At 45.1% G+C, this 13,360-nt stretch overlaps 1 protein-coding gene across 1 annotated transcript in view; it reads right to left on the reverse strand.

Annotated features, from left to right (window-relative positions):
- Positions 1-13,360, reverse strand: part of MED14 (mediator complex subunit 14) — a 219,484-nt gene that overhangs the window by 20,091 nt on the left and 186,033 nt on the right. Inside the window, 1 exon segment of the mRNA XM_033948560.1 lies at positions 6,257-6,492. Within this exon segment, the coding sequence (XP_033804451.1) occupies positions 6,257-6,492 (236 nt within the window).

Consider the following 13,360-nt stretch of genomic DNA (forward strand, 5'->3'; position numbering starts at 1 on the left):
GGAACACATCATTCGACTGGTGATGTAGTGCCACGAGGGAATTTCCCCTCCCCTACTGTGTCTAGCAACTGAGGGTTTATGATGCCCAACAGGGCTACTAGAGTTTGAAGACCCAACACTGAGCAACAGTAAGCTACTGGACAATCAATGCACTCTTAAAACTAAAACCAGCAGGGTGAGGGAAAAGCAGCTGCTTCCTACAAGTCTAATGCAACATAAGAATACAACCGATTTTATAGACATTTGACCATGAAATACAGAATAATTTCTATACCAGTGCTTCCCAAACTTTTAACCAGTTTGACCCCATTTTAACAACTAAAAGGTGTTTCCAAAATGATGATGGAAACAAAATAGGATATCTTCATCCCTCATTCCCTTCTCTCTACTTATCTTAACATAAACGTAGAAGCAGTCAGCATAAGGTCCCAGATCTTAGTACTCTGTGTGGGTTTCAAATTCCTGAACGATAGGGGGATTGAAGGATACAGATAGAGGTAGAGATAGGTTTTAGACAGAGTATGGATAGAAGGATAAAAGGGATTAGAGAAGGATCACATTACAGGTCATGGGTCTGATGGGCCGCCGCGGGTGCGGACTGCTGGGCACGATGGACCTCGTGTCTGACCCAGCGGAGGCAACTTCTTATGTTCTTAACAGGAAGCCAACGCAGCAGGAGGAGGTCAGGACCTATGAACATTAACAAACTCAAAGATCCCATGCAAAAGGGCACGCCCACCAGCAGGGGGAGCAGCCCTGTTTCTGTAATCTCCTTTGGAGTCCTGACCAGAGAATGATATAGGGTCCTGTTTCCACAGTAAAACCGCAGGAACGGCAACAAATCCAGGACAATTACTGCAAGTGCAGGAGCAAAGCTTTTTACCACCCCAGGGAAGCAGTAAAAGCTTTCTCTCCATGGTGGAAAAAACCCCGCTGTTTACTGTGACTGAGTCCCAACCTGAGCAAGCTCTCCTACCTCCACTGGCGTTGGCCTCCTCCTCCTCCTCTCAACTCTCTCTCCAGTGCAGCATCACAAAGAAGAGGGACGACCAGTTAGCCTTGTCCTCCCTCCACCTCCCATGTGCCAGGGTTGGAGAAGAGAGCCCAATAGCAACCGCCACACACATTCAAAATCCCTGGGTGGGATTTGATTGCAGTGGTGATTAGAAGCAGGTTGGAGCCAGAGGTGAGGTAAGCAGAGACCAAAGATTGAAGTCTTTGTCAAGAGTTCTCACAGAAAGGCTTCTTTAAAAAAAAAAAACCCCACCAAAAAAACAACACCTTCTCTCCTATTGGTAATCAGCCGATCACAACACTTCTCCCCTGCCTGCTCAGCTGATCGCAGCTCCAGTGCTGGTTAGCTGATGTTGGCAGGGAAGAAGATGTTTTTGTTTTGTTTTTTTAAAGTGAGTTTGATAGGAGGTGGAAGAGCTGTGCTGCCATTGAAGAAGAACAGCCACTTTGGTTTGGGAGGAGGGGAAGAAGCATGCAAGCTGAAAGGGTGTAGGCCCTCTTTTTAAATTAAAGGAAGCCTTTTTACCTGTGCCTAGTGGTAGAGTTGCTATCTTAGCCACCTAATAATCCTCCAGTGCCCCAGGTACAAAATAAGTACCAGTGTGTGTGTGTGTGTGTATATATATATATATATATATATATATATAACTATATATATATATATATATATATATATATAACTATATATAAAACACTCCCCACAGATAAAGAATCAGTTGCAGCAGACAGAACTTGGTCCATACAATGGCCATACTTGATACAATGGGCAGACCTCAACAAACTCTATAATAAATACAGCCATGCAGCATGCAACCTCAACCACTGCCCCCCATACCTATTGAAATCCGCCAGTATGCTATTTCACACCCAGGTTTTACAATGGATCCAGACTCTACTCACAGACGGCATTTTCCCACAAGACCTCAGTGAAATCATCATCACCCCAATCCTAAAAGACCTCAAAGGAGCAATAGACCAACCGTCCAACTATAGACCCATAGCCTCAATACCGCTCAATGTCAAGCTAATGGAAGGCCTCGTAGCCAAAGCCCTAACCTCATACCTAGAAAACTACAACTTACTCCACCCTACACAGTCCGGATTCAGAACCAACTACAGCATAGAGACCCTCCTAGGTTCTCTCATGGACACCGCTAGACAACACCTCTCCACAGGCAAAAAAATGCTGATTATTCAACTAGATCTCTCATGTGTCCAGACCGACACAAGGCCTGCTAAGGTCCCAGTTAGGCCAGGGGTAAAAGTAAAGGGGAAAACCCGGAAGGCAAATCCCAAGGGCTTTCCAGACCAGGATTCTGATAATTTCTCCTTTAACCACCAGAGGGAGCCTGTTCTAGCTGAGAGTGAGGTAGATGAGTTGTATCCAGGTCACCACCGGGGGAGCCCAAGAGCCTCATTGCACACTGCTGACTCAGCCAGGGTAGGGCGTGTCCCTAGAGTATTTAAGCCAGCAGTGGAGAGCAGACAGGCAGGCCGGGTAGGGAGAAGGTTTAGGCCTTGTCTCCCTGAGGCACTCCCTGGGCCAAGCAGGTGCACTAACCCTACACCGATGGAAGTGGAGGAGTCGGGACCAGCTGAGGAGCTGTCTTTGTTGGATGCTGAACTGCCCATGGAATGCCAAGAGAGTTTTCTTGAAGGAGATACCAATTTTCCTGAGGCCATGCAGGTGGGCCTGACTTGCAGCTGCAAACAGTGAGTTTGGTTTTCAAGTGACTGTTTGCCTGTTTTGGACTATTTTGTTTTCTGTAAAGCTAAGAGTGTCAGTTTGGGGAGAGGTTTTGTTGTCACCCTGGGTGGGAGTTTTGAAAGCCATTCCTGAGGCTTTAATTTTGCAAAACCTAAGACACTCTCCTTTCCTGGCAGTGGACTAAATCTGCCAGAGGCTTTATTTTATTTTGCAAGCACTGTGAATTGCTGGAACCAGTGCACTGAACTGTATTGAACAACCTGCTTAGGAGCAGGCTTGTGCTGGCTCTGAGGAGAGCTGAAACCTCAGCTGCCATTTTGTCTTTATTTTGTGCTGCTTTATTTTCCTGCCTTTTTTGCATTTTGGCTTTGCTGTTTGTTTTGCCTACTGACATTTGCATTTTTATTTATGAACTGCTTATCTTTGTGTTTGGAACAGTAAAGCTGAATTATGTTCCTATAAACCTCATTTGTGAGACTCTGATTTGTGAACTTCTGATTGAGTTCAGTCCAGTCCTGCAGGGTGACTCCATTTCGGGTCACACGCTGGTGTAATTCATCTAGGTAACCACTTGGAGTGCTGTAAAGCCCTGGTCTGGGCTACAGTGTGGCTACACTCTGCAACTTTTGATCTGGTGGACCATGACATCCTTCTACAAATACTAGACTCGATAGGAATCACCGGCAAGGTACTATCATGGTTTAAAGGATTTCTACAATCCAGAACCTACAGAGTCAAAACAAACAATGAAAAATCTGAACCATGGTCCAACCCGTGCGGAGTACCCCAAGGATCACCTCTGTCAACCTATACATTGCCTCCCTCAGCTTCCACCTAGATAAACTAGACTTAATCTCTTACAGCTATGCAGGCGACATTACCATCCTCCTTCCTTTTGACCAACCAATACCCTCCATGACAGACACAATACACAGAACACTCGAAATAATAGCAACATGGATGAAAGAACACAAACTAAAACTAAATCCAGACAAAACAAACTTCATTCTACTAGAAAACAGCAAAACCACAACCATAACAAACCTAGTCATAAACTCTTTCTCATACCCCATTCAACCCACTAGCATATAATAATCTCTTCTCCTGATTACATCCCTCTTTTTATGCTTTGTAAACTCTTTCTCTTCTCTCTTCCCATATTTTTTAAACTCTGTAAACCGTGTCAAGCTCCACTTCAGTGGAGAAGATGCGGTATATAAACCTAAGGCTTAGTTTAGTTTAGTTTAGTTTAAAACTCCTGGGAGTACTGATAGATAGACGCTGTACCATGCTGCCACAAAATCAATAAAACACTAAAAAAATCATTTGCAGTTATGAGAAACCTAAGGCAAGTTTGAAAATTCTTCGACAGAAAACAGTTTCAACTTGTGGTACAATCCCTAGTCCTAGGACTAATAGATTACTGCAACATACTATATCTCCCATGCCCAGCAAACATGATAAAACAACTTCAAACAATACAAAACACAGCCCTAAGACTTATCTACTCGCTGAAGAAATATGACCATATCACAGAGGCATACCTCGAAATACACTGGCTCCCAGTACAAGCGAGAGTACTCTTCAAATTCTACTGCCTACTATTTAAATGGAGACAGCCCAGAATACTGGAATAATAGACTAATTCAATCCTCCTCAACCAGACACAGCAGAACCCACACACCATTCACGTACCCGCCGACAAAAAACGTCAAACGAAAGAAACTGTATGACAACCTCCTAGCTACTAAAGCTGCAAAACTGGACCACCAACTCTCCAACCTACTAATCACGACCACAGACTTCAAAACCTTCAAAAAAGAAACAAAAACCCTACTATTCAAAAAATACATTAAACTAAACTAACACAACCAGACTTGACCCAAGCACTACCTGTAACACTCCTGATCCTTACCATTTTAATAAAATTCCAGACTACTTCTTATGTATCTCCAATCGACCCAATACCTGTAAACTGTAATAATTATAATAATGTAATCCGCCTTGAACCGCAAGGTAATGGCGGAATAGAAATCACTAATGTAATATAATGTAATCTCTTATAATAAAACCCTAAGCGGCGCATGCGCACTCCTACCTGCGTGTTCCATATGTCTGTGGCAGGCAGGAGAGCGCATGCGTGCTTACAACGGGCCCACACTCGAGTGCTGTGGCCGACTGTTCAATTTATTAAGAGCGATACCGCTTCTCCTGCACATACCGGCAGAAACCTCCCTCCAGCGTTGGCAGTGACGCGGCAGAGGGACTCAACGGCAGGAGAAAGCCGCGAAGCAGCCTGTTTAGCATGCTGCGGCTGCCAATGCTGGAGGGAGGTTTGTTATTAAGGTCATCTCGCTGGGAGGGTCGCATGGGAAGGAGAGATAGCAGAGTCAGCGGGGGTTGGGCTGGGAGGGGAGAGAAGCAGTCTGCCTCGGGTGCTTCAAGGCCTGGCTTCTTCGGGCAGCAGCAGCGTTTATAATTCGCTGCTGTTGCCGGCTTCAGGCCTTCCTCTCTGGCGGGTCCTGCCTACTTCCTGTTTTCATGAAGACAGGACCCGCCAGAGAGGAAGACCTGAAGCCAGCAACAGCAATGAATTGTGAATGCCGCTGCCCGATGAAGTTCAAGGAGGAAAGGGAGCAGAGGGGGAGAGAATGGTTTGGAGGGAAGAAGAGATGGCAGGGCATGGAAGGAGGAAGGTATGCCAGACCAAGGGAAAAGGAAAGAGGAGATGCCATATGGAACAGAGAGAGAGAGGGCAGACACTGGATGGAAAGAGAAGAGAGGGCAGTGAATGGAAGGGGCAAGACAGAGGGTGAACAGTAGATGGAGGGAGAGAGACACTGAATGGAAGTGTGGAGGACAGGGGGAGCAGCCGTTGGAAGGAAGATGGGAGGACAAAGAAAAAAGGCCACATGCAGGATTGAGGGAAGATGATAGAGTTAGAAATAAAGATAGACAGACAGGGAGCCAGGGAGAGACATAGACAGAAAGAATGACAGCGTCCAAGGAGAGACAAATTAAAAAAAAACCCAGACAGACAGACATCTACTCTAGCACCCATTAATGTAATGGGCTAAAACACTAGTGTGTGTGTGAGTATATGTATATGTATATGTGTATATATATATATATATATATATATATATATATATATATATATATATATATGTAAACCACTTTGAATAAAAGTGGTATACAAGTCCCATTCCCCTAAAGAATGCTGTTCCCTTTTATACTTTAATAAAAAGGCAAATATATAAAGGTTTGTATGGATACTGGGGAAAGATCTTGTGGAGCCTGGACTGGGGATAGATCTTTTCCCCATGTCATTCTCTAGTCCTGACTCATCACAGTTTGGGAACCACAGCTCTGTACCTATCTCTATTAATGTTTCATCTCACTTCTGAGCTCATGTTCACGTGAAAAGCTTTAGATTAATACACACTGCTGCAGACCCTATCTCTCTATATGGCCAAATGGAAGAGGACTGCTGTGTGGCCCTCTGACCTCAGGAATGCAGGAAGAAGTCTGTACCGTTTCTTGCTGGATTATCCTCTGGAGATGCCGCCTCATATTAACCGATCCCAGGAAGCGCTCGAGTGGCGAACAGAGATAGCTGCCCGCTAACGCTGGCACTAAACCAGGCGTAGGGGAGGGCAGTAGAAGAACATGCAAGGCACCGTGGGTCAGGATAGTGGGGATGGAGGCCGCCCAGGAACGCTGAGGTAGTTTACGAGGTGGTGGCATGTTAGTGGGCATCATTTGGGAACCTGTCCAAAATGGAAACGGAACAGTCATTATATTGTCATAAAATCATCTAAAGAAAGATTAGGTTCTTTTCTTGTAGATGTGTCTAGTGGTCCTGAACACTAGGTCTTGTATCTGAACTAGCAATTTGCTTACAGAAAACCGTCAATCATGTTGTCCAATGCCACTTTCTTCCCAGGGAGCTGCTCCTGCCCCCTCAGTTTGTACAAAAGCAATCAAGTAGCACGTAATAAACAGGAAGGAGGAAAATGGGAAAAATCTCTGACACTACAATTTTGTTCTGCTCTGCAACAAATACTGTATAGGAAATAAAATTATAACATTCAAACTTCTGCAACTAGCACCAATTATGTATACAGCTCGTAGCTACTCATACGACAATGTGTCTAGTGGCCCTGAACGCTAGGAAAAGTACCAAAGCAGTCCCCAGAGTCTAGGGTAAGCCTGCTGTGCCTGCCTTTAAGACGGCGGCCCTCAAAAGCGGTGTCCTTCCCTGCTGCTACGTCTACCCTATAGAATCTGAAGGTATGAGGGGTAGCCCATGTAGCCCTCTACAAATCTCCTCGGGCAAGACAGCCCTAGTCTCCGCCCATAAGGCAGCAACTCGTCTAACACTCCACTAGTGTTTATCACAGCCCACATACGTGGAGGAAATGGCTATTTTAATCCATCTGGAAAATCAAGGCTTTAGTCCCAGAGTGAGAAGATCCACTTGGACCAGAAGTCTGAGGTCTTTGTCTCTCTGGGTCCACATACCATGGTTTGCGAGGCCAATTGGGCACCACTAGGACTACCAATCCCGGATGAATCGCAATCCTGCAAATGACTTGACCAAGCATGGACCACAGAGGAAACATGTACAACAGTTCATTCTCCAGCCGCAGTTCGACTAAGTGGAAATAAGGAAGAAGTAGGGAATTACAGGCCAGTAAGTCTGTCTGACTTCTGTGATAAGCAAATTAATGGAAACGCATATATTACTCAGCTACTTTGTAGTGTTTTTGTTGCCTGCTGCCTTTGGTTCCTTAATAAAAATTATTTACAAACAAAACAGAGAATGGTGACGTTTCTGGAATCCTGTGGATTACAGGACCGGAGGCAACATGGATTCACTAGAGGTAGGTATTAGTCAGACAAATCTGATCAATTTCTTTGACTGGGTGACCAGAGATTTGGATAGAGGAAGTGCACTAGATGTGGTGTATTTAGATTTTAACAAAGCCTTTGACATTGTTCCACATAAACGTCTAATAAATAAACTGAGTGCCTTTGGGATGGGCCCCAAAGTGACAGGCTGGGTCAAGAACTGGTTGAGTGGAGATCGCTGTGAGGAAAGGGATGTTACCAGTGGTGTGCCTCAAAGTTCTGTTCTTGGGTCTGTTGTTTAAAAATTTTTTTAAAGCAATATTGCTGCAGAGCTGTCAGGTAAGATTCACCTCTTTGCGGATGATACCAAAATCTGCAATAGAGTAGACACCCTGGATGGTGTGAATAACATGAAGAAAGACCTAGCGAAGCTTGAAGAATGGTCTGAAATTTTGCAGCTAAAATTTAATGTTATGAAATGCATGGCCATGCATTTGGGCTGCATAAACCCAAATTAATGGTACAGTTTAGGGGTTGAAGAACTAATGTGCACAACAGAAGAGCGGGACTTGGGTGTGATTGTATATGATGATCTTAAGGTGACCACCAAATAGGTGACGGTGAAAAAACAGCAGTTAAATTTATTTACAGAGAAAAAAATATGACCATGTAATCCCCCACTTCTCCAAAACGCTCACTGGTTGCCCATCACATATCGTATAACATTCAAAATTTTTCTGCTTACCTTCAAAACCAAACATCAACAAATATCTAATCCCCTACACTCTCTCTCGGACACTTAAATTTAACAACCAAAATTTACTTAACAATCCATCTATCCACGAGATATTCTCTGACACAACCCGCAAAGCCATCTTTTCAGTCGCAACACCCTCTCTTTGGAATGCTCTAGCATTAGACAGAGTAGAATCCTCCCTGGACAAATTTAAATTCAAAATTAAAACTTTCCTTTTTACAGATGCTTTTAGCTCCTGAGGCGAAACCCTGTACGCAGAAAATACCAAGATCACAGCTGAGAAAGACAAACGTTTCTTATGAGGCGACCTCCCCCTCCTACTGTGTTCCCCTCCCCCTTCTTTTATTTTCAATCTAGATGTATTTTTTCATTTCCCCTTCCTCCTCCACTCCTATTGGTTCTAGTATGTATTCTTTGGTTCATTATCCCCTATCATCATTTTTAATTGATATTTTTTTTTAAGTTTTTATAATATTGTAAACCATTTAGTTATCCATTGATAAGACGGTATATCAAGTGACAAACTTGGAAACTTAGGATGAGGTATGGTCAGTAGGAAAAAAGAGTTAATGATGCCCTAGGCGAAACCTCATTTAGAATATTGTGTACAGTTCTGGAGGTCACACCTTCAAAAAGATATAAAAAGGATGGAGTCGGTCCCGAGGAAGGCTACTAAAATGGTCAGTGGTCTTCATCATAAGACATATAAGAACAGACTTAAAGATCTCAATATGTATACTTTAGAGGAAAGGCGGGAGAGGGGAGATATGATAAGAGGCGTTTAAGTACCTACATAGTATAAATGTGCATAAGGAAGCTCTGGAATGAGAGGGCATTGGATGAAGTTAAGAGGTGATAGGTTCAGGAGTAATCTAAGGAAATACTTTTTACAAAAAGGGTGGTAGATGCATGAAACAGTCTCCCGGAAGAAATGGTGGAGACAGAGACTATCTGAATTCAAGAAGGCATGGGATCTCTTAGAGAGAGGAAGAGGTAATGGTTACTGCAGATGGGCTATTTGGCCTTTATCTGCTATCTTGTTTCTATGTTTCAGAGCCACATTGACTAGCTTGAGGTCTAGAATCGGTCTGCAGTTGTCTGAGCATTTCTTTGGCATGATGGAATATATGGCGTACCTGTCAAGCCCAAGTCTGCGTCCAGGCCTGAAGAGCCAGAAGCCTTTTCTCTGTAGCCTGAATTTTGAGAGCTCTCTCCGGCCATAGTGGTCTGGCAGGAGGGCACAAAACTCTATTTCGTACCCCTCCCGGATTACATTTATAACCCAGCAGTCTGCGCCAATCTGAGATCAGATCAACCAAAAGGCTGACAGCCTGCCCCCTATCTGGCCTCTTACCATTGTGCTTTCTTAGTGGCTGAGGGGTGAGACTGTAAGGCTTGCTGTCTCCTGCCACTGCTGAATCTCTGACGCAATATCTGAAAGGGTCTTTGCATCGAGAGCCTCAAAAATTGCCCCGACCTGAACTCTGGCCATCCGGGTTCTGCTGTCCAGAATTTGGGGCGACGGTCCATCACACTGGCCATCAGGTCATCTAGGTCCTTGCCAAATAGCATCTGCCTCTAAAATAAAAGCCTGCTTAGCATGGCTTTAGAGGTAGCATTCTCCTGACCACTCTCTGATCCAGAGTATCCATGGGGCGGAGATCACATAAGAACATAAGCAATGCCTCTGCTGGGTCAGACCTGAGGTCCATCGTGCCCAGCAGTCTCGCGGCGGCCCAACAGGTCCAGGACCTGTGCAGTAATCCTCTATCTATACATAGGCCAAAACCTTGCTCATAACTCTGTTAAGATCATACAGAGTATCATCAATAAAATTCACCCCCGAAAGATCTTCCCCATCTATCGAGCCAGAGGCCCAAAATAAGAGTGTGCCAAGCGCGTGCCATAAAAAAAGACACAACTACCACCTTAATCCCTAGAGCCAAAGCTTCAAATCAATGCTTGAGGTTCAAGTCATCTTTGCAGTCCTGAGGATCCTTTAATGTCACTCCTCCTTCACTAGAAAGGGAGGTTCATTTAGTGGCCTGTACCACCAGAGAATCCACTTTTGGATGAACAGCCACTGGAAATCTGGCGCCATAAGATACAGCTTGGTCATAATTTTAGCCACTCAAAGGGATCCCTCTCCCAGTGGTCAGTGACCAGCTTAATGATGTCCGAATGTGAGAGAAAGAATGTGGTTGAAGTCACAAACTTGCTTATAACTGATGATTGAGAAGAAGCAGCTGACGGGACTTCCAGCTTTAACTCTCGCAGAGAGGTAGAAATAATGCTCGAAAGCACAAGGGCCCTAAACAATAAGTACACTGTGGGGTCTTCCCCATGATCCAGTGTTGCCACCACCTCTTGACCGCTGTCCTCCTGCATGGAAGCAGACTCTGCCAGGGAGGCTTCATCCTAGGACAAAAGTGGAATGGAATCAGACTTGCAATCCTCCCAGTTCGTCCTTATCTGGGTGGGGTGCCTGTCGAGGGGGTAACCCCTGTGCTGCCACTTCTGGTGCGCTGTTAATAGCCACTGAGAACATAAGAAGCGCCATCTCCGGATCAGACCCTCAGTCCATCAAGTCCGGTGATCCGCACATGCGGAGGCCCCGCCAGGTGTACACCTGGCGTAATTTTTAGTCATATCCTTCTATGCCTCTCGTAAGGAGATGTGCATCTAGTTTGCTTTTGAAACTTAGGACGGTCGATTCCACAATAGCCTCCTCTGGGAGAGCATTCCAGGTGTCAACCACTCTCTGTATGAAGCAGAACTTCCTGATATTTGTCCTGAACTTGTCCCCCCCTTAGCTTCATTCCATGTCCTCTTGTCCGTGTCAAATTGGACAATGTAAATAATTTTTTCTGCTCTATTTTGTCAATTCCTTTCAGTATTTTGAAGGTCTCGATCATATCCCCTCATAGCTTCCTAAGGATGATATGTAGATGTTGAATAGGGTAGATGATAGTGTTGAACCTTGTGGTACTCCCAAGGGGTACTCAAACACCTGGAAAAACCCATCAGGAGTACCACAAGGTTCACCACTATCACCCACCCTATTCAACATCTATATATCATCCTTAGGTCACTTCCTGGAAAAGCTAAACCTAAACTATTATATATATGCAGATGACATTTCCATTTTAATCCTAGTGAACAGCATAACAAACGAGACCTCAGAATACATTTCTCATATTATGACCGAAATAGAACAGTGGACAATAAATTTCAAACTGAAACTAAACAAAGAAAAAACAAAAGTCTTCCTTGCAAGCCCAACAGACAAAATTACCAAAACAACGTTACGTGTAAAAGATCGCGACTACCCAATTACCAAAACAATAAAAATATTGGGAATCACATTAGACACTCATTTGACAATGGTTGAACACACGAACATAGTGGTAAAAAAGTGTTTCCTGACATTAAGGAAGTTAAAGACCATCAAAAAATACTTTGACCCATTATCATTTAGACTACTAGTGCAATCGCTAGTGCTTTCTACACTGGACTATTGCAATATCGTTTATATGGGTATACCCAAAAAAACAGTGAGGAAACTTAGAATTGTTCAAAACACAGCGGTCTGTTTGATATTTGGATTGAAAAAAAGCGACCATGTTAGCCCCTACTACAAACAGCTTCACATGGTCGGGTTGGGCCCATGTGCCTCAGGCCCCGCCCCCAGGAGGGACCTAAGGCTCCCGGGCCTATTCTGATTGGCCCAGGCGCCTTAGGCCCCACCAGTAGGCGGAGCTTTGGGACGGATGGGCCAATCCGGCCTCATTCCATCATTGGCTGCCTGCCGGACAGGCGGGTTTGGCTCCCATCTGTCCGGCCAACTACAGAAAAGTACGGGGAAGGGGGTTGGGGGTGTCGTGGGGGTCAGCCTGGGGGGTCGCGGGTCGGCTGGGGGGGCGGTCGGAGGTTCTTGGGGGGGACGGTCGTTGGGGGGGAGGCGGGTTTGCGTCGAGGGCAGGAGGGCCTGGGATCCCTCCTGCCCGTAATGTAGTGCAGGGTGGGGTTAGGGGGTCGCCGTGGCCAGGAGGGTTTGGGCTCCCTCCTGGCCCGAACAACTAGCGGGATGGGGGGGTCACCAGGGCCAGGAGGACTTGGGCTCCCTCCTGGCCCGATATTGTCGGGGAGTTGGGGAATCGGCGGGGCAAGAGGGCTTGGGCTCCTTTTTGCCCCGATCGTGTCAGGGAGTCGGGGAGTCAGCGGTCCTTCGGGGTGGGGGTGCGGGTGTGTGCGAGCGGTCCTGCGGGGGGTGAATCGGACGTCGGGGGGGGGGGAAACTATGTAAAAAAAATTTTGTACAACGCGCTCAAGCGTATAACGCGCAAGGGTATGCGCGGTACGTAAAAACCACGTATAACGCGCGCGTTATATGCGAGAAAATACGGTAACTTGTTCTATTGATCACTCTCTCCTCAAAAATGGATTTCCTGTCCTATTAACCCTCTTTCTTCCTCCCCTCTTAAAGTCAATCACTTTGTACCTTTGCTTAATCTTTGTAAACCGCATAGAACTTCACAGTATTGCGGTATATAAGCTGTTATTATTATTATTATTAACTGACACAAATCGCTCTGGAGTTCCTCGCTATCCTTCTGCGATCTGATTGCCAGGCATAGTTTTGTGTCATCTGCAAACTTGATGATCTCACTGGATGTTCCTTCTTCTAGGTTATTGATATAAATATTAAATAAGATTGTCCCAAGTACCAAGCCCTGGGGTACACCACTAGTCACTTTCTCCCAGTCGGAGAACTTCCCATTTATGCCCACTCTCTGTTTTCTGTTCTCTAGCCATTCGCCTTTCCATCTTTGTATATCCCCTTTTCATGGCTTTGTAGTTTCCTGAGAAGTCTTTTGTGTGGAACTTTGTCGAACGCTTTCTGGAAGTCTAAGTATATTATGTCCACCGGTTCTCCACTATCAATTTGTTTGTTCACGGTCTCAAAAAACTGAAGTAAATTCGTTAAACATGATTTCCCTTTCCTGAAGCCATGTTGACTGGCTCTC

This window comes from Geotrypetes seraphini, chromosome 6, assembly GCF_902459505.1.
Source record: "Geotrypetes seraphini chromosome 6, aGeoSer1.1, whole genome shotgun sequence".
In the NCBI taxonomy this organism is placed as follows: domain Eukaryota; kingdom Metazoa; phylum Chordata; class Amphibia; order Gymnophiona; family Dermophiidae; genus Geotrypetes; species Geotrypetes seraphini.